Raw genomic sequence first — 22,516 nt, forward strand, 5'->3', positions numbered from 1 at the left:
GTAAGTAGTTGGAAAGCCAGAGGCAGGGCCGTCCCTAGGGGGGGTGCAGGGACTGGGGCAAATCAGCCTGTATGGGGCCCACCTTAACATTTTTTATACAGATGTAATCTGGTTACAGTGAACTTCAAGGGCAGCTGCTGGCCGCAGGTTAAATATTGCTAGCGCCCAGTTGTATAATTATAATGTTGTTATAGAAAAGAATAGAATATAATTATAATGAAGTTCATATAGTTTTTAAAAAAAAAATCTCACTGATCATGATCAGTGTCGCACTGCTTAGATTCTGAAATCCACCTTCCTGGACTTCCCTGCAGCAAACTCACTTCCCAGGTGCATATGGTCTCGCTACCCTCAGTAGATTTTTTTTTTTTTAAATGTAATTACACATTCGCAACACTGAGAGCCCATGTCTCGGGAACTGGGTGGCTCTTGGCAGGCCTATATGTGCCCTGGTGCTGGGGGACCCCCAGGACCCTCCAGTACTCAGAAGGGGCTCTAAGATTTGTTTTCTCTGGGGGTTGGGGGAGGAGGCAGAAAAGCAGATGGATGGAGGACCCCAGTCCTGGTGGGTGGTGGAGAGATCAGAGTTGTGGGACCCCAGGTCCTGGTACTGCAGGGAGGGGAAGCCCAAGGCTGGAGAGCTGAAAGGCAAGGAGGACCCTGAGGCAGAGGGGGTGATAAGAGGTGGCATTGGAGGACCCCACACAGTGCTGGGAGAGGGGAGAAAGGGCAGTGGAAGGGGGAGGTGTGGGGCACTGGGGGGACACCAATGTGGGGCGATGGAGACTACTGGCTTGCATTCACCTGTGCTAGGTGACCCCCTGTGTTAGTGAAGGGTCCCACTGGAAAAGGGAAGGGTCTGTCTGCCCAGGCATAGTGGCTGGGTGACACCGAGAGCCCGCGGAACAGGCTGGGGCCGGGTCACTCGGTGCTGCCGCAGAGACAGAGACAGAGCCCAGGGGGCTGCAGGAAACAAAAAGAAACAAAACACCTCGGCCAGCGAGTGTGGGGCACGGGCCCGACCTCTGCTGCCGGCACCAGGCCCCCCGGGCCACCCTGACCCCACACGCCATCCGAAGCACCTCAGGCCTTGTTTGCACTGGGAATTTCAGCCACTTGTGTCCAGTTACTGGAGTAGCTGTGCTGGTTCAAATCAAAGCCTTAATGTAGACAAGTGCAAATCTGCTACAAGACCTGATCTGTGCAGTATCAAGAAAGGTGAGCTGCGTCAGTGTGGTTGCCCTGGTCTGCCCTACGGATGGGACAGCTCTGGCCGGGGCGGATTTTTTCATTTATGAAAAAAATCAGTCTATGTCTTTAAAACAAAAATTCCTCATTTGTGGGCAGTTTGTTCAACCAAAGCCAGCATGTCCAGACTGGGAATTTGCCCTGCTTATAGCCATTGGTGGCCCTGACAAAAGTGTAACTACACTAGTGACTTGGTGTACACCATATGTTTGCAAAACCTCTATAGGTAGAGCCCTACCAAATTCACGGGCATGAAAAACACATCACGGACCATGAAATCTGGTCTCTCCCTGTGAAATCTGGTCTTTTGTGTGCTTTTATCTTATACTATACAGATTTAACAGAAGAGACCAGTGTTTCTCAAATTGGTGGTCCTAACCAAAAAAGCAGTTGCGGGGGGGGGGGGGTGTCACACTATTGCCACCCTTATTTCTGCACTGATGCTTTCAGAGCTGGGTGGCTGGAGGGCAGCAGCTGTTGATTTGAGGGCCCAGCTCTGCAGGCAGCATGACAGAAATAAAGGTGGCAATACCACACCATGCCATCCTAACTTCTGCGCTGCTGCTGGCGGCAGCGCTGCCCTCAGACCTAGGCTCAAGGCCAGCAGCCGCTGCTCTCCAGCTGCCCAGCTCTGAAGGCAACGCCACTGCCAACAGTAGCACAGAAGTAAGTGTAGCAGTACCACAACCCGCACCGCCCCCCCCCACAATAACCGTGCGATCCCCCTCACCCCCCAGCTCCTTTTTGGGTCAGGACCCTTATAATTACAACACCAGGAAATTTCAGATTTAAATAACTGAAATCATGAAATTTACAATTTTTAAAATCCTATGACCATGGAATTGACGAAAATGGACTGTGAATTTGGTAGGGCCCTATCCATAGGCCACGATTTGAACTGGCACAGCTCACCTTTCTTGATACTGCACAAATCAGATCTTGTAGCAGTTTTGCACCTGTCTGCATTAAGGCTTTGATTTGAACCAGCACAGCTACTCCAGTAACTGGACATAAGTGGCTGAAATTCCCAGTCCAAACAAGGCCTGAGAGAGAGAAAAATCTCAGAGGTCCTAGGTAAAATTTTCAAAAGTGCCTAAGTGACTTAGGAGTCTGATTTTCAGAATGATGAAGGTGTTTAGGAGCCCATATCATTTTTGAAAATGGGACTCCTAAGTCACTTAAGGGCTTTGGAAAACTTTACATCCATTCAATTAATAACAGTTAATAAATCTGAGCCCAGATTAGATTAACTTCCCTTCAATTAACTAACAAGCTTCTTTTCTGCTGGAAAAAAAGGTCAATATTACAACTTTGCCCTCCATTTCTTTCTACCATTTTGCCAAAAAAAGGAGAGAGATAAAAAGAATTCTTACATGTTGTTTATTTGTTGATTTCTCCCAGTAGCGCACAAGATATTGTAAAGTATCTTCTTTTACAGGGGGCAGGAAGCTAAGGAAAAGCGAATCAGGTGTTGAATCCACATTTACTATAACAGGAGGCCCTATAGTAGCTGAAAATGAACAAAAAAAAAATAGATGAACATTTGGAATTTTTAAAAATGAGCAAATTTCCTACTAGTTTTGATCTGATGCATAATAAGAAATTACTGAATACAACAGCCTGTTATTTGGAAGAGATATAAATCGTTCAAATACATTTACTCCTTAATTATTTCAAATAGCTTCATAGCACTAAATATTAGCTTTTTATGTGAATTTAAATGATACGAAGAATCATTTTGTCTACTTTATCTTGAAAAATTATCAAGCTGTAGTAGGATCTATCTGCAGTTCACTCCAACTTTTGCATAGCCTTGTTGACATTAATCTGATTTAAATTTTTCCTTCAAAATGCCAGATCAGCTATGCATTCTGGGCTTCCCATATTGCCTCCCAGCAAAGGAGCCTCATCTGTTCCAGCAGATAGGACACTGGACTTAGAGTCAGAGGATGTGGGTTCTATTACTGGCTATACTACTGACTCATTGTGTGATTTTGGGAAAATCATTTCACTCTATCCACTGGGGATAAAACTGAGGAAGTTTACCAGCATTTGCAAAGCACTAACAACTACAGATAAAAACACACCATATATGTGCTTAATTATTATTATTATTATTATTTCTGATCGGTAGTCTCTCTCACAGACACCCCTTGACCAGGCAATCAATTCCAGAGTAGTGTCTCATGCGCAAAGTCTACGTACAGGTGGAGAAGGCCGCAAAAGGAATGTTATAACCCCACTCAGTTTCACTTCACAGCCAGCTGCATCTGTGAAGTGCTCCTGTATTTCAACATGGCGCTACTGTTATATGCTGTGGTTGCTAAGAAGAGAAAAAGAAAGCAAAAAGATTCTAGAGGAAGAAGGATGAGAAGACAGATGCAAGCAAGGTTAGATGCATGCAACATGGTAAAAGGAGAACCAAGGCCTTGTCTACAGCTAGGAATTTATGCTGGTTCTAGCCACAGGTGTGGATGCATTGGTACCACCTCTGGTATAGGCAGGCAAAGCTGCTATTTGCACTACAGCAGGTTACCTTTATTTCAAGCAAGGCTAGGCCCCACCAGTGTGAATAGCAGCTATGCCTGCCTACATTAGGAGTTTGCACTGCTCCAGCTACGTCTGTGACTAGTCTTCAATGGCTGGGATTGGGGCAAACTCCAAGTGTAGCCAAGGCTTAAAGAAGAGGAAAAGAAGTGGGTCTTATTGTGACGTTGCACTCCATATGATTTTATGAAAATATCCTGATGAGTGTGAATATAATGTAACTGGAATATGCTTCATGAAAAAGGTCTCTTGTAAGGTATCATTACAAAGCTTATAATCTACTGAGTGTGGTCATCCTATTTGTATAAATGTATCATTCTTGTATGTGAAACTAGAAATATAACTCTGAGGTCCTATTGTAATTATGCAAAGTGTGGGCCATTAATGGTGGTTTGGAATCTTGATGGCTCCCATCAACTAGAACAACTGACTATAGATGGCCCTGTTTACTTGCAAGCCTTCCTGTGAGTGAGGCCTGGAAGAATGAAGGCTTGGGGTCTCAGGAGATGTGACCATGTCACCTGGTACTGGAATCCATCTTAAACCTGGTGTTTTTCCATTTAGAAGGAGGGGTGGAGACCCAAAGAGACAAAAGATTCCCACATTGCGCCAAAAGATATATAAGGGGGTGGAATGGAACAAAGGGGGCTGCAGTCATGAGAAACCCCCTAGCTACCACCTGAGCTAGAACAAGGACTGTACCAGGGGAAAGGATTGGGCCCAAACTAGAAAGGAGTCTAGTCTGTGAAATAAGCTGATTGGAACATCTCTGAGGGCGAGGTTTCAACTGTAATCAGTTTTACAGTATTAGGCTTAGACTTGCATGTTTTTGTTTTATTTTGCTTGGTAACTTACTTTGTTCTGTCTGTTATTACTTGGAACCACTTAAATCCTGCTTTTTGTATTTAATAAAATCACTTTTTAAATATTAACCCAGAGCAAGTAATTAATACCTGGGGGAGCAAACAGCTGTGCATCTCTCTCTATCAGCATTATAGAGGGTGAACAGTTTACCCTGTATAAGCTTCATACAGAGTAAAATGGATTTATTTGGGGTTTGGATCCATTAGGAACTGGGTGTCTGGGTGCTGCTTAAGCTGTTTTCAGTTAAGTCTGCAGCTTGTGGGGGACATGGTTCAGACCCGAGTCTGTATTTGCAGCAAGCTAGCATGTCTGGCTCAACCAGGCAGGGCACTGAAGTCCCAAGCTGCCAGGGAAAACGGGCTCAGAGGTAGTCTCAGCACATCAGGTGACAGTCCCAACGGGGTCCCTGTGACCGAACCCGTCACACTTACGTTCGTATGTTATATTTTAATTTTCCCATTGAACATTTTCAGAGTAACAGCCGTGTTAGTCTGTATTCGCAAAAAGAAAAGGAGGACTTGTGGCACCTTAGAGACTAGCCAATTTATCTGAGCATAAGCTTTCGTGAGCTACAGCTCACTTCATCGGATGCATACTGTGGAAAATACAGAAGATGTTTTTATACGCACAAACCATGAAAAAATGGGTGTTTATCACTACAAAAGGTGTTCTCCCCCCCCACCCCCCACTCTCCTGCTGGTAATAGCTTATCTAACGTGACCACTCTCCTTACAATGTGTATGATAATCAAGGTGGGCCATTTCCAGCACAAATCCAGGGTCTAACAAGAACGTCTGAGGAACTGGGGGGGAAGAGGAGAGGAGGAATAAAACAAGGGGAAATAGGTTACTTTTTATAATGACTCAACCATTCCCAGTCTCTATTCAAGCCTAAGTTAATTGTATCCAATTTGCAAATTAATTCCAATTCAGCAGTCTCTCGTTGGAGTCTGTTTTCGAAGTTTTTTTGTTGAAGGATAGTCACTTTGAGATCAGAAATCGAGTGACGAGAGAGACTGAAGTGTTCTCCGACTGGTTTTTGAACATTTTGTTGGTCACCAAAGTTTGGAAGTGAACTGCTAAAACGTACCTTCCTGTATAAATACAAGACTACCAAGCAATTAGTTTATCCCTAATTATTGTTATAGCATGGCATAAAGAAAAAAAAAGGTGAGTTGCCCTGGACTCTTAACTAATTTGTATCACAGTGCCTAATACAATGGGGTTCTGAGCTCTATACACGGCTATTTTACAAATATATAAAAAACAAATGTTAAAAGACCAGAAAAAAAAAGTCAGACAGCCTAGCATAACACAAGAGAAAACTGATCCTTTCCTGTAACCTCTGCTTATTATTTTTATAATGGCAGGACACGTTTAGATTCATTTTGTTGCAATGTCATCCATGCTATGGTAACAGAAAAACAAAAATAATAAAACTTCACCCTGCTTCATTCAAATGGTTCTGCTCTGCTCAAAATTATTTTGTGGAAAGTTGGCCCTCTTGTTAATACATTGGATCATGAACTTTTTAGTTTCTTCTTGCATCATGCCCTACTACAGTTGCAACTGCTATCTCTCCTTTAATGTGTCCTCTCTTCTGTACATTTCACTTGGCAAGTAATTCTCCCCAGTATATTCTCTTTCTCACCGCTCAGACTGTGAAACATGATCTGGGGTGTGATCTACATGGCTGATTTGAATGCCATAGGAAAAAATACACACAAGCTACAAGGCTAACAGCTGAGTTTACAGGAATTGATTTTAGGATTGGCTACATGAGGTGCCACATGAGAAGGCAGAGAAGGCTGCTGGCTTTCAAGGGGCCACTTGAAAGTACCCAGAGTACTGGATACACAAGCGGGGAAGGGGTAGGCGTGGAATCATGCAGTTCCTCCCCTGCCCCCGAGCCTCTCCTTCGCCTTGCACTTCCTTTGAGCTAGTTGGATGCCCCCACCCACAGGATCCATTCCCCAGGTTGGGAAATAAGAGGGAATAATGAAGGACTCTCTTCTGCGCTAAATATTATTTCAGACTTAACTTTTGAATAAAGGAAACCCACCACTGAATCTCCTCCTACCTCAGAAACCAACCATAAAAAAGGAACTCGCGGATACTTCTAAATGGTAAAGTTAGATGTGTTCACGCAGCCACCAAATTAACCTTGATTTTGTCAGTATGGTATACTCCCCGTTATCTGAATAGCACAGGGGACACTGATTTTATTTGGGTAATCTTGAGTTTGGATAATTAAAAGGGCAGGAGCCATGGCCAGGGGCTTGTCCTCATCCTCACAGCCCTGGCTGGGGATCTCTGCTCTATTATCTGAATCCCTGCCTTGTCCCTCAGCACGAAGAGGCTGCAGAGGTCAGGTATCTCACACTGGGGGACAAGGAAGGGATTCAGATAATGTGGAAGTTCAGATTATAGGGTTTTGGATAAACGGGAGTGTACTGTATATCCCTGACCCCTTTATACTATACAAGTAGGGAATAATGTAGGTACTTTTGAAATTATATGCGTTTGGTGCCAAAATGTGTTTAGGAGTTATCACAAAATTAGGTGTGCAGAAAAGCCCAAAATCTACAGGAAAATAAAAAAGTTAAGTTATTGCTCTCCTGGGCTCTGTTCAATCTAGAAAAATTAGTTGTCATCAACAGATTCCCCCATCAACTGGTGCTGACAAGAGTTCAGTGTAGATGAGAAACTTGTTTTAACATCATTACAGAAAAGTTGACAGATACCAGTTTCTACTAGGTCTCTGTATCCGTACCACTGGCATAGCAAATATAAACTGAAATAGATTTTAAAAACAGATTCCTAACGCAGCAGGTCCCATCACCTCTCTTTTGAGTTCTCTCACATACTATACAAAGTGAAGAAAACTAAGACACAATAATAACAACAACAATTACCAGAAATATTTTCTGTAAGGAGGTAAGAGGCTGAGATCATAAGAGACTTACTGTTTTGGTCTGCTACAAATGTATTTGTTTCCACCCAGTCAGATTTCACTTGTCCTAGCTCAGCCCTAACACGTAAAGTAATTGTCCAAAAGCTTTTGATATTTGGATGTGTGAAATTGCATTCAGTCTTTGTAATGTTTGTGCAGTTAATTTCTTCCCAACAATCACAGGCCATTCTGCAATACAAAATGAAGAAAGAATAAGTCAGTGGAATCGCCTCACTGCTGCATCTAGTACAACTGATAGAAAACGCTCTCTGAAATATTCTTTACACCTATCCGGTTTCTAAAGAATCGACATTTAATATAAAAGTACAACTTTCAAGCAGTTTTACTCTATAACCATGCAACGCCTTCTCTCAAAGTACCTGAAACTCTTTTCAAAATGTAGCCAATTAAAAACTTTAGGAGGTAGGCAGGGGACATTCTGTAATCCCAGAGGCTGAATGCCTTCAACTATTACAGACCAGTAAGCCTGACTTCAGTACCGGGCAAACTGGTTGAAACTACAGTAAAGAACAAAATTGTCAGACACATAGATGAACATAATTTGCTGGGGAAGAATCAACATGGTTTTTGTAAAGAGAAATTATGCCTCACCAATCTACCAGAATTCTCTGAGGTGGTCAACAAGCATGTGAACAAGGGGGATCCAGTGGATATAGTGTACTTAGATTTTCAGAAAGCCTTTGACAAGTTCCCTCACCAAAGGCTCTTAAGCAAAGTAAGCTGTCATGGGATCACTAACTGGTTAAAAGATAGGAAATAAAGGGTAGGGATAAATGGTCAGTTTTCAGAATGGAGAGAGGTAAATAGTTGTGTCCCCCAGAGATCTGTAGTTGGCCCAGTTCTATTCAACATATTCATACATGATCTGAAAAAAGGGGTAAACAGCGAGGTGGCAAAATTTGCAGATGATACAAAACTGCAGAGGAAGGTTTTTCGCCTTCCTCTGCAGCATGGGGCACGGGTCACTTGCTGGAGGATTCTCCGCTCCTTGAAATCTTTAAACCATGATTTGAGGACTTCAATAGCTCAGACATAGGTGAGGTTTTTCGCAGGAGTGGGTGGGTGAGATTCTGTGGCCTGCGTTGTGCAGGAGATCAGACTAGATGATCATAATGGTCCCTTCTGACCTTGGTATCTATGAATCTATAAAATATTATATTGCCTCTATATAAATCCATGGTACACCCACATCTTGAATACTCTGTGCAGATGGGGTCGCCCCATCTCAAAAAAAATATATTGGAATTGGAAAAGGACAACAAAAATTATTAGGGGTATGGAACGGCTTCCGTATGAGGAGGGATTAATAAGACTGACTTTTCAACTTGGAAAAGAGACGACTAAGGGGGGATATGATAGAGGTCTATAAAATCATGACTGATATGGAGAAAGGAAATAAGGAAGTGTTATTTACTCCTTCTCATAACACAAGAACTAGGGGTTACCAAATGAAATTAATAGGCAGAAGATTTAAAACAAAGAAAAGGAAGTTTGCATTTTATTAAAAAAAAAAACAAAAAAAAACCAGTCAACCTCTGGAACTCCTTGCCAGAGGATGTTGTGAAGGCCAAGACTATAACAGGGTTTAAAAAAGAACTAGATAAGTTCAAGGAGGATAGCTCCATCAATGGCTATTAGCTAGGATAAACAGGGATGGTGTCCCTTGCCTCTGTTTGCCAGAAACTGTGAATGGGCGAGAGAGGATGGATCACTTGATGGTTACCTGTTCTGTTCATTCCCTCTGGGGCACCTGGCATTGGCCACTGTCGGAAGACAGGATACTGGGCTAGATGGGAATGAACAGAACAGGTAATCATTGAGCGATCCATCCCGTCACACATTCCCAGCCCATCCTGGCTAATAGACATTGATGGACCTGTCCATCTCAAATTGGGCACTCAAAATTAATGCATACTTTTCATTTTAACCTCTCTCTGTTCTTTTTTGAACCCTGTTGTAGTCCTGGCCTTCACAACACCCTCCGACAAAGTTCCACAGGTTGACTGCATTGTATGAAGAAATACTTCCTTTTGTTTGTTTTAAACCTGCTGCCTATTAATGTCACTTGGTGACCCCTAGTTCTTGGGTAAGTAAAGGTAAGTAACATTTCCTTATTTACTTTCTCCACACCAGTCATGATTTTATAGATCTCTATCATATCCCCCCTTAGTCGTCTCTTTTCCAAGCTGAAAAGTCAGTCTTATCAACCCCTCCTCATATGGAAGCTGTTCCATACCCCAGTCATTTTTGTTGCCCCTTTCTGTACCTTTTCCAATTCCAATATACCTTTTTTGAGATGGGGCGACCACATCTGCCCGTAGTATTCAAGATGTGGGCGTACCATGGATTTATATAGAGGCAATATGATATTTTCTGTCTTATTATCTATATTGATATTTAAAATAAGAACATCCTGAGTATAAATAACCATGGGCTTCAAGAAAAATATTAACAAAGCTGGTTTGGAACAAGAGTGAAAAAAAATTGGGAAAAAGGAAGGATTTCATTCTTTTCCTTGTTTAGTGGAAATAATTCAGTCCAAGAAATTTGTTTTCACATGTACCTGAAAACCTTTTTAATAAAAACCTCATTTTCTACATACAAGCTTATACTTTTCTATTAGAATGAAACCAATTCAGTAGAATGCAACTATTTACTTACGTACTATACTGGACCGTATATAACACTGAGCCATTATGCACTTTAACAGGAGCCCATCTCAATAAATTCTGATAATTATATGAGTAAATTGTCATATTCTGTGGTGCTGGTAACTGCAATGACGATTCTAAAATAGAGAAAAACATCAAAACAGTAAGTAAAACTTTCAACACACAGTAACTACAGATTTGAAATCACCTTTCCTCACCTCCAAAATTCATGGCCACATTTATACAGCTTTGCCACAAACTTGCGCCTTTTCCTCAACTGCTGCAGAACAAGAGACCTCCACACCATCTGTTTCCAAGTGTACTATGCACCTGTGCCCGTACATCTCTATTACCCATTATTATTAATGTTTTCTGCACTATTGCCTAATACTAGATACAAGCTACAGTTTGCAGTTAAATCCAATATCCTGAAGGAAGGCTTTGGGAGAGGAAACTATAGGGGAAAAATTAAAATCACTATTTTTATTATAGGTGAAACTGACAGCACCACTCCGATATACAGGTTACCCAACACTTCCAGTTACAGAACCCTGAACCAGTTGTTTGTAACTTTGCCAAACTTTAATTGTTTGGGCTGAAATTTTCCATGCTGGGTGTCTGGCTCAGGCTGAATTTGTTGAAAAGTTTCAGGCAAAATGGTTCAGCCATTTTCAAAGACAAGATTAGGAAAAATTCATGCAGCCATTTTACTGAAAGCTCAAGTACCTCCATGCTTTGGAGCAGGCGAACTTTAAATTTGACAGGGGATGTCCTTTTGCTATTCTCATGAAAAAATGCCCAAATTTAGCCAAATTACAACCCTTTGAACCATCTCAGTGTTCACATGCTCAGCAGAGACTTATCAGAGTTCTGGACCTAAAAATCACAATCATAGGACTGGAAGGGACCTCGAGAGGTCATCTAGTCCAGTCCCCTGCACTCATGGCAGAACTAAATATTATCTAGACCATTCCCGACAAGCGTTTGTCTAACCTGCTTTTAAAAATCTCCAATGATGGAGATTCCACAACCTCCCTAGGCAATTTATTCCAATGCTTAACCACCCTGACAGTTAGGAAGTTTTTCCTAGTGTCCAACCTCAACCTCCCTTGCTGCAAATTAAGCCCATTGCTTCTTGTCCTATCCTCAGAGGTTAAGAACAACAATTATTCACCCTCCTCCTTGCAACAACCTTTTATGTGCTTGAAAAGTGTTATGTCCCCTCTCAGTCTTCTCTTTTCCAGACTAAACAAACCCAAAATATCCATAGATACCGTCCACACTGAGCATGCTGCACTCCACAGCTACTGTGGTCAGGCCAGGCACCAGAACTGAGAGCAGGGAGATTGTGCTCAGTGGCCCTCCTGCTGGTGCCTAGGCTACACAGAAGAGGAAGGTGCCGGATTCAAATGCACAGGGGATAACAGCCAGACTGGGGGTGGGGGAGAGGAGATTGGAACAAGTAGTCTGGTGAGGGAGAGACTTGAGACTGCGGGGCAGGGAGAGACTGGCATTGGAGCCTGGGGGACAGAGGGGAAGAAGAGAGAAACTGGGACTGGGAGCTAAGGGGCCACTGAGACTGGCTGGGCAAGAAGATTGGTGAGGGACAGCTCAAACAAAGAGATTAACTCAAGGGAGGCCAGAGCAGGAAACTAGGACTGGCTGATCAAGGAGACTGGGACTGGCTAGGCTTAGAGAATGGAACTGGGGTGAAGAAAAGATAGGACTAGAGAGTGGCAGGGGTCAGGCTTGTGGGGAACAGGCACACGGGTCTGTGACCATTAGAGAATACTCCTCTCCACAGCCTGAAATGGAATCCAAGATTCCCAAGTCTCACCAGTCCCCATCTGTGAAGAAATAGCTCTAAAACCCCGGCAAAGTGTGTGACTCATTCCCCTCTAGTGCTAGTCGCCATAGAAGGTGACAACAATCAATTACTCTCTTAGGTCAAGTGACAGAGACATGTGTGATGGATCTTCATGGTATTAGCACTGCTGATGACTAAGGCTAAGATTTTGTCATGGATATTTTTAGTAAAAGTCAGGGACAGGTCATGGGCAATAATGAAAAAATTCACGGAAGCCGTGACCTGTCCCTGACTTTTACTAAAAATATCCATGACAAAATGAGAATCATAGAATATCAGGGTTGCAAGGGACCTCAGGAGGTCATCTAGTCCAACCCCCTGCTCAAAGCAGGACCGATCCCCAATTAAATCATCCCAGCTAGGGCTTTGTCAAGCCTGACCTTAAAAACTTTAAGGAAGGAGATTCCACCACCTCCCTAGGTAACGCATTCCAGTGTTTCACCACCCTCCTAGTGAAAAAGTTTTTCCTAATATCCAACCTAAATCTCCCCCACTGCAACTTGAGACCATTACTCCTTGTTCTGTCATCTGCTACCACTGAGAACGGTCTAGATCCATCCTCTTTGGAACCCCCTTTCAGGTAGTTGAAAGCAGCTATCAAATCCCCCCTCATTCTTCTCTTCCGTAGACTAAACATCCCCAGTTCCCTCAGTCTCTCCTCATAACTCATGGGTTCCAGTCCCCTAATCATTTTTGTTGCCCTCCGCTGGACTCTTTCCAATTTTTGCACATCCTTCTTGTAGTGTGGGGCCCAAAACTGGACACAGTACTCCAGATGAGGCCTCACCAGTGTCGAATAGAGGGGAACGATCACGTCCCTCGATCTGCTGGCAATGCCCCTACTTATACATCCCAAAATGCCATTGGCCTTCTTGACAACAAGGGCACACTGTTGACTCATATCCAGCTTCTCGTCCACTGTAACCCCTAGGTCCTTTTCTGCAGAACTGCTGCCGAGCCATTCGGTCCCTAGTCTGTAGCGGTGCATGGGATTCTTCCGTCCTAAGTGCAGGACTCTGCACTTGTCCTTGTTGAACCTCAGACTTCTTTTGGCCCAATCCTCCAATTTGTCTAGGTCCCTCTGTATCCTATCCCTACCCTCCAGCATATCTACCTCTCCTCCTAGTTTAGTGTCATCTGCAAACTTGCTGAGGGTGCAATCCACACCATCCTCCAGATCATTTATGAGCATGGGCAGATGTGGGTGGGCTGGGAGCTGCAGGGTCCCCCTCAGCTGGGGATCCGAACTCGGGAGCTCTAGGGATCCCTCCTGCCCCCTATGGAGGTGGAGAGCTGTGGGGGTCTCTGTGCTGCCCATGGGAGTGGGGAGCATTGGGGGTCGCCCCTGCCACTGCTGGCAGCAGGGGACCCTGCAGCTCCCAACCAGCCCTGAAGTCACGGAGGTCTTTGGAAGTTACAGAATCCATGACTGAATCACAGCCTTACTGATGACCAATGGGGATGTCAATATGATGAAATTTGGTTTTTTTTCAGGTTTTTTTTTTTTTTTTTAAAGCAGAGCTGCAGCACGCTTGCTGTCTTGTTGCTCAAGTCTGAATCTATGAATCTTGCCCTGATTCCACACACACACACCCCCACCCCGTCCCCAAGGCCCCGCCCCTGTCTCCATCTCCTCCCCGAGCAGCAAGCGTGCTGCAGCTCTGCTTCTCCCCCTCCCTCACCATCAGCTGATGGGCAGCAGGGAGGGAGAGGAGGAGGGGCAGGAACCCAGCATAGCGGTGGAAGAGGCGTGGGAGGGGGGACCTTGCCTGCCCTGCAGCAGCAGCTGACAGGACCAAGCTTCCCCTCTAGCCCCTGCCGTGAGCCGCTCTGGGCAGGGGGCTTGGGGTGTGGGCTAGCCCCCTGCCCTGACCCCTGCACCCCCCCTCACATGCCTCCAGCCCTCTGCCCTGACCTCTGCATCCCCACGACCCCAGCCCTGACTCCAGCCCCCCCACACATACCCTGCCCCCCCCACACCCCATGCCCTGACTCCTGCACCCTCCTCACATGCCCCCAGCCCTCTGCCCTGACTCCTGCACCCCCCCACATACCCCCCCCATGCCCTGACTCTTGCACCCCCCACATTCCCACCCCCACCCCTCGCACCAAACGGGAGCTCCTGCATCCCCCACACATTCCCACCTGCACCCCTCGCACCAAATGGGAGCTGCCCAGGTAAGCACTCCACACCCAAACCTCCTGCCCCAACCCTGAGCCCCCTCCCTCATTCTAGCTCCTGGGCAGACCCTACACCCCAACCCCCAGCCTGCTTCTTCACCCCCAGCCCTGTGTTCAGTGCACTCCCACCCTCAGCTCAGTGCAGAGAGAGAGGAAGAGAATGGGCTAGAACCAGGGAGAAGGTAGGTACCCATTCTAGGTGGGCAGGGCCAGGATCCCAGACCGGCAGTGGGCTGAGCGGGGCCAGCAGCCGCTGCCGGTCTGCGGTTCTGGCTGCCAGCCCCTTGCCAGCTGGGGTCCCGGCTGCAGGCCCCGTTCAGCCTGCTGCCGGCCTAGGTGAATGGAACCCCAGACTGGCAGCGGGCTGAGCAGGCCAGCGGCTTAAGATCAGCATTTTAATTTAATTTTAAATGAAGCTTCTTAAACATTTTGAAAACCTTGTTTACTTTACATACAACAATAGTTTAGTTATATAATATATAGACTTATAGAGGGAGACCTTCTAAAAAACATTAAAATGTATTACTGGCATACAAAACTTTAAATTAAAGTGAATAAATGAAGACTTGGCACACCACTTCTGAAAGATTGCCGACCCCTGCTGTAGTCAATGCACCTCCCCGAGAGGCAGTAGCTATGTCGATGGGAGAATTCTTCCATTGACCTAGGCCAGGTCTACACCAGGAAATTAAGCTGGCATAACTACGTTGCTCAGAGGTGTGAAATATCCACACCCCTGAGCAATGCAGTTAAGCCAATCGAACTCCTAGTGTAGACACGCTAGGTTGATGGGAGAATTCTCTCATCGACATCGCTGCCGCCTCTCGGGGAGGTGGAGTACCTATGCCGGGAGAAGCTCTCCATCAGCACAGACAGTCTTCAGAGAAAAAATAGTTATAAAAACCTATTAGGCTTGCTAACAATTAGCATTTTTCCACAGCACTTTGAAGAAACTGCGAAGTACAATACAACCTGTACAAAGTGTGTTGTAAAACAATTTCCATCCAGTTTTAATGACGTTCCAATAACTTTGTGTAACACGCCAAATGGTCCCATTAGTCAGGAATTTTTAACATATTAGTGTAAGAAGCCCTTCTTTAAAATAAATAATAATGATTCCTTAGTGCCCAGTCTCACAGCAATACCCCAGAGTACATTTTTCCTGGTGACGTTAACCACAAAACTTGCCTATAGGGCCTCTGGTATGTATAGAATTTTACAACATTGCCTGGTTTTGCAGTGTTGTCTTTTTAAACTTGCAAAAATGGCCAATATAGGGGAAAAATGTCTTTGACATAACTGTAGTTCACTTATGTCATCAGTATAGCACACCCTGAGCAGACATGCCAAACCTGCGGGAAAAAAAATGCAGAAATTGGGCTTGTTTTTGGCTTAATTGAATTGCTTGTTGGCTAGTTTTTGGCTTGTAGCTTGTTGGGCTTGTAGCTTCTTTTTTTGACCGGCTCCCGGCAAGCAGGGGCAAGGGGGGTGGGGAAGAGAGTCACAGGTGCACAGTGGGCCCACCACAGACCCAGACTGCATGCCCCAGGGGGATCTAGTCACAGTGTGTTGGGGTTTTTAGGGATTGGCTTGTTTTGGCCTTGTTCTGAAACAGGATTAACTAGATTTCTGGCTTACTGTGAAAGTCGGGGTGTTTATTTGAAAGTTGGCAACTGTGACTCTGGGGAATCATGCACAATATGAACTCACCATCCGTGGCAGGGCTGGCTGTCATAAAATCAATGAAAAGTGAGTTTTAAATGGTGTTCACAGCATAGTTACATTTGCTATTTAGTATATATTTCTAAGGTTGCTGAGAATCCTTTGCTTAAATATAAAGAGCAAACTTTTCTTGAATCATGGTATCATGCAAATTCCTGAATACTTGAACGGCTAGAGCTCACTGTTGGTCTGAGGCACATGGCAGAGTATCTTGTATAATCAGCTAAGTCACTTAGCCAACCATATGAGGTAACTAGTTCTACAAGACAGGTGACAATTCAAGAATGCCGATGGTGTGAAATGCACATTCTAATTTTTTTCTGGACTGTTACTGAAATAACAAAAGAGGAAGGAAATTAGTTCATTTTTCCCTGACACTGGGTTCACATACTGCTGGTATGAAGCAACACCATTATTCAGAAGCAGGACTGTCCCAGACAGTAGGCTCAGAAATGACTGTTTTAATCAAAACTTTTAACTTGACAGTTGATACACAGTAAGAGGTCAGGTTTCAGAGTAACAGCCGTGTTAGTCTGTATTCGCAAAAAGAAAAGGAGGACTTGTGGCACCTTAGAGACTAACCAATTTATTTGAGCATGAGCTTTCGTGAGCTACAGCTCACTTCATCGGATGCATACTGTGGAAACTGCAGAAGACATTATATACACAGACACCATGAAACAATACCTCCTCCCACCCCACTTTCCTGCTGGTAATAGCTTATCTAAAGTGATCATCAAGATGGGCCATTTCCAGCACAAATCCAGGTTTTCTCACCCTCCGCCCCCCCACAGACAAACTCACTCTCTTGCTGGTAATAGCCCATCCAAAGTGACCACTCTCTTCACAATGTGTATGATAATCAAGGTGGGCCATTTCCTGCAGGAATCCAGGTTCTCTCACCCCCTCACCCCCCTCCAAAAACCACACACACAAACTCTCCTTACAACGTGCATGAAAATCAAGGTGGGCCATTTCCAGCACAAATACAGGTTCTCTCACCCCCCCACCCCCATACACACACAAACTCACTCTCCTGCTGGTAATAGCCTATCCAAAGTGACCACTCTCCTTACAACGTGCATGAAAATCAAGGTGGGCCATTTCCAGCACAAATCCAGGTTCTCTCACCCCCCCCCGCCCCAAAAACCTATTTAAAATGAAATTTGAATTTAATGTACAACAAATTAAGGCCCAAATCTCTTAACGTTTAAATAAAAACTAAATATGCTGAATCCATGAGTCTCTATTAAAAAAACCCTCTGAATTAGAGTTACAGGGGATGCTCTTCTATATAAAGAATCAGGGGGAAAACTTTTGAGGTCAAACTTTATAAATATGGCACAATACGTATGTACTGTATTAAGGGCTCGATCCTGTGGGGGACCCAGGGGCTGTGCTACTGGGTGCAACAGACTGGCAAAGTTATCATAGAGAGCCGGCCTCTGACTCCAGGAGACACCATCATGTATCTCATCAGGACCATCCACTGACCCCGACCTGGGTGGTCTCATACTCCTGTTTTATAGCTTCTCCCTACCTCAGCTCCAATTGGCTCAGTTATCAAATTATTATTATTTATGACTCCACCCACCATGAAAACGTACTCTCCCGTTCATGGAAAAACACTGAAGTTTATTAAAACACCCCTAAATGTTTTGCATACATAAATTGTATATGTTGTTTTCTGTGTTTAATTAAATTCAAATCATCATCCTAATGCAGCTTGACACAAATCATGAGCAAAAAGTTAATTATCTAGTAAATAAGCAATATACCATTTTCTAACTACTAAAAATGTACAATTAATAAGAATCTGAAAATATTAAGTTATATAAATTGCTTAAATAAACGTATATAGGAGGGTATACTCTAACTCAGGGGTTTTCAAACATTTTTCTGTTTGAAAAAAACAGTTGAAGTAAATTGTTGATGCCCGTGACCCAAAGGAGCTGGGGATGAGGGGTTTGGGAGGGGCTCAGGACTGGGGCAGGGCTCTGGGTGCAGGCTCTGGGGTGGGGCCGGAGGTGAGGAGTTTGAGGTGCACTGATTTAAATTGCTTTAATTTTCATTTAAATCTGCAGTACTTTATTATAACAACCTTTTCATTTCCATGGAATTGATCATTTTAATGTTTAGCATTTTTTTTTCTTTTCTTTTTTTTTTTAAAAACTACAAGGTTATTAAAATATCATTCCAAGCATCCAGTAGTTAAGTCTTCTTGAAAAAGGAATGTCTGAAGAGAGTTCAATTTAATTTAGATTGCAAGATGCTGCAGACAAGAAACCTTGACTTGCCATATGTTTGTAATGTGTCAGACCCACATTTGGTGTCATTTTAAAATAACTTCTCTCTCAGAAAAAGGAGCATTTACCAAGGAAGGAACAAGTTATTTGTTTCTGGACTTCAGAAACTTCTGATATAGTCCATATACAATTAAAGATTTATTGTTTTCCTCAAAGTAATTCCCCATGTTCACCATTGAGAACACTAAAGATATATAAGAATAAGTGAATGTAAGAGTAAAAAAGAGAGGGTTTTGGGTAATAGTTAAGGTTGGAGTTTAGGTTTGAAGTAAGTACTCCAACATTATATCACCTGGCAGTACATCCATCAAAATAGGACAGTCTAATTCTAGTTCTTTATTTCAGACAGATCATGAACTTGATCATGAAGCAAAATAATCGCCTTTGAAAAGCAATAACTCAAAGTGCAGTCAGATTTAGGCAGTGGCACAAAATGGAAATTCAGGAGTCAGAAATCTATGCAACATAATTAGGCAGAGCTCAATTTTTATTTTTTGAAAACTTCAGTAATATAGATTTAAAGCTTTTTTTGAATTTTCAATTTACATTTTCATAATTGCAGAAAATTATGAGATGGGGGTCAGAAAATAGTTATTTAATGACAGACATTGATTCAAAAAGTTAAAGCTGTTAAACTTTAAAACTGTAAAAACACAAACTGTCAACATCACACCAAAAATATACAAAGTAAATATACTCAAATCAAATTAATAATTTCTCAAACAGCATTTCCCCTACTTTGCCTATCTGTAAATTTCAATTATTATTGAGGGAAATATTTTTTGTTGGTTTGTGTTTATATGCTGAAATCAATGTTTGACATTTACTGATAAAAATCTAATTCTTCCAACCCTAAACATAATTGTTAAATTCCATTTTTTACTTTTATGTTCTTTCAGAACTAGAATTTATCCACATTTAAACACTGTAACAAAGTTTCAATAGCAAATCCTCATGTATCTAACTGCTCACACAAAAAAACTGTTTTAAACTACAATTGCATAGCAAGCTAAGGGGGCACATGCCGAACAGCAAATTATTGCTAAATGGAACTGGTTCCATGGAACACTGTAAAGGAAAATACCCAGCTCAGATGACTGAATTTAATCATCTAACTGAAAAAAACAAATTGATTTCTCAAACTGTACAATCAATTTTGTAAGGACTCTTCCTTCTCATTTTATTTGGACTAGCATATTACATGTTTTGGAATAAAAGGTGAATCTGGTTTACATTACCCATATTTACTGGAGATACAGGAAAAGACACCATAATAGGGCCATATTACACAGTGAAGTCCAGTACCTTGCCTACTTCGGTTTATATTTTAAAAGCGGCCTCACTATATTATCCCAGGTCTCAATTTCTGTGGCCCTTAATGATCATTATTCAAATTTTAGTATCTGATAACTCACACACAAAACAAAAAATAACCAAAAATCCAAAGAACAAATAAACGATCACCTATACAAAACTGCCTCTAATTTCAAAGAGTATTTTCTGGTTTTGTTTACTACAGTCTGAGATTGTGAAGAACGCAACTGCAAATCAACTGGATTAAAAAACATCCCAAATTAATAAATGCAAAATAAATCTGCCAGCCATTATTGAAACAGATGAGGGCCCCCTCCCCACGGAAAGAGATACAGTTAAAAACAAAAAGATACAGAAAAATACACCCATAGCACAGAAACACAGCTATAAGTATAAAACAGAACAATGAATTTCATAGGCGAGACAAACACCATTTTAAATGGCCCTTTTGTGCATCTGTTTTGCATTCATCTGAGTCACCATATGTTACATATTATTCAAGTATTGCTACACTGTATTAAAGCACGAAATGTCAGATCAATGAGTTCCTTTCCAGCATTTAAATTTCGTTGATTTCTTCTATCAATTTGAATATCAGAACACAGGTTTGTGTCTCAAAATGTATCCAACACTTAGCCTGCTAGCATTTTTAATAAAGCAAAATTACATCTGGGAAGCATGGGATAGCTGGCAGGCAAACTAATAATACACTCCTCTCAGTTTCTAGCTCCTACCCATGAGGATACTGGAACAGCTAGCAGCAAGGCAAGAGTTGCAACAGGGGTTTCCACACCTGATACTGGGATAACCAGGCGGCACACTGTGACGTAACATAAGAAAGAATGACTTACTTCCATTAAGAAAAGGAGTACTCGTGGCACCTTAGAGACTAACCAATTTATTTGCGCATAAGCTTTCGTGAGCTACAGCTCACTTCAATTTATTTGAGCATACGCATCCGATAGTTAGTCTCTAAGGTGCCACAAGTACTCCTTTTCTTTTTGCGAATACAGACTAACACAGCTGCTACTCTGAAACCTGTCATTACTTCCATTAGTAAAATGTTTACAGACAAGTTGAAATCCAAAGAGATATATAGCTTAGACATATTTAAAAAAAACAAAACGTAGAAAGGGAAAAAAGGCCTATCTACCACAGAAGGCCTGGCTCTACTATAGTTTTAGAGCACCAAAAATCCAGTCCCCAGCTACAAGCACTGTGTATCACTGTGTATATAGACGGAGCATTTTTATGAATTAGCAAATGTCAAGACATTAAAGGGGAGGAGAATTGCCTGTAGTGTATACGAAATACAGTAACGCATTTTAAAACCAGCAATTAAGTTTGAAAATAAAAATAAAGGCGAGCGATGTCCCCAGAACATACATCCCCCCTGCCCTCCCTCCAAAGAATTTCCCCTAGGCGTGAACTGAAAATCAAGGGAGCCTTTTGCTCACCTTAACACATCTCTGGCTTCATCTATCGGTTTGCGCAGGGAAATGCGTCCCCAGGGGCTTTCCCACTAACCCCTGTCTGAAACCTCCCCGAGCGGCTCTCTCACCCCAGAGCTGGGGCACCCCACACCCCTAAGCAGCCCCCCCAAGCCGCAAGCCAAGGAATCGCCCCAGGCAGATCGCTCCTGAGGGCTGGTTTCCCGGGGACCAGGGACTCTGCAGCAACACAAGCCCCCCCCCCGCCCTGTCCGGCCCCGCTCGCTGCAAGGGCCCGCGCACAGCCCCGGGCGCCCCACGGCACCTACCTGCGGCAGGGGGCTCGGGCAGGCTCAGCAGCAGCAGGCAGAGGAGCAGCGCGGCGCCGGGGCGCGGCATGGCCGAGGCCGGGGGGGGCTGTTGTTGACCGAGGAGCGGGGCTCTGCAGTTCACACGCCCCGGGCCCGCCGCCACCCCAGCTCCGTCCGGCTGGCTCCGAGCCCGGGCGGGTCACCGCCCGGCTGCTTCTCCGGGATGTGCGTGCAGCGCCCGGGGCCAACCCCTTCCCGGACCTCCGGCCCACGTGCGGGTCGGGGCGGCGGCCAGCGGGGCTCCTGGGCAGGGAGGAGCCGCGGCGGGACAGGGGAGCCCGGGCCCCGGGGCGGCTCGGCCCAGCGCCCCCTCGGCAAAGCCGGGGACCCCCGCGCGGGCTGCTCAGACGCGGCCGGCGGCGCGGCAGGGGGAGCGGGGCGCTCAAGGACTCCCGCCCCCAGCGGTGACGCGGCAGCGGAGCCTGGGCCGGGCCGGGCCGGGCCGTTCCCGCGGGAGCTGCTGCTGCTGCTGCTACTGCCCGCCCCCGACCTTCGCCTAATAACCCCCTGCAGGCGGGGGCCCACGCGGGCCCTTGCTGCACAACAGCCCCTCCCCGCCCCCGGCGGCTGCGAGAAGCCGCGGCCTTGCGGGACTTCCTGGTGCGTCAGCTACCACAGCCCTCGCCCTCAGCCCGGCCCGGGGGCGGGGGAGCCTGGGACCCAGCGAGCCGCAGGGACACACCCAGCTTGCCGGGCTGGGCCACTCATTGTCAGTAACCCGCGTCAGTCACGCTCCGGACAAACCCAGCTCCGGTGGGGCTGAGGCCTTTGGGACAATGACCCTGCCCGCGAGGAAAAGCACCGAGGCCTGCTGGTGCATTTTTGCCCGGTTACTTGCTTGCTAATTGTGGTTGCAGTATTCCTGGAGGGCTGGTAACCCTAAAATTAATTCTCTTCCTGGTTTACAGTTGCAGCTGATAAAGTGAGCTGTAGCTCACGAAAGCTTATGGTCAAATAAAGTGGTTAGTCTCTAAGGTGCCACAAAGTACTCCTTTTCTTTTTGCGAATACAGACTAACACAGCTGCTACTCTGAAACCTGGT

The 22,516-nt window shown here is 44.5% G+C and overlaps 1 protein-coding gene across 2 annotated transcripts in view; it reads right to left on the bottom strand.

The window, feature by feature from the left end:
* Window positions 1-21,674, bottom strand: part of IFNGR2 (interferon gamma receptor 2) — a 35,260-nt gene extending 13,586 nt beyond the window's left edge. The window contains exons 1-5 of one of the 2 annotated variants that reach the window (XM_074970556.1): window positions 21,433-21,674; window positions 10,294-10,420; window positions 9,356-9,418; window positions 7,625-7,800; window positions 2,622-2,758 (exon numbers count right to left, since the gene is read on the bottom strand). In XM_074970556.1, the coding sequence (XP_074826657.1) occupies window positions 2,622-2,758; window positions 7,625-7,800; window positions 9,356-9,418; window positions 10,294-10,420; window positions 21,433-21,502 (573 nt within the window). In that variant the 5' untranslated portion in view covers window positions 21,503-21,674. The remainder of the gene's footprint in view (window positions 1-2,621; window positions 2,759-7,624; window positions 7,801-9,355; window positions 9,419-10,293; window positions 10,421-21,432) is intronic. The other variant, XM_074970564.1, reaches the window with a different exon arrangement.
* Window positions 21,675-22,516: the final 842 nt, after the last annotated feature.

This window comes from Natator depressus, chromosome 1 (assembly GCF_965152275.1).
Source record: "Natator depressus isolate rNatDep1 chromosome 1, rNatDep2.hap1, whole genome shotgun sequence".
NCBI lineage: Eukaryota > Metazoa > Chordata > Testudines > Cheloniidae > Natator > Natator depressus.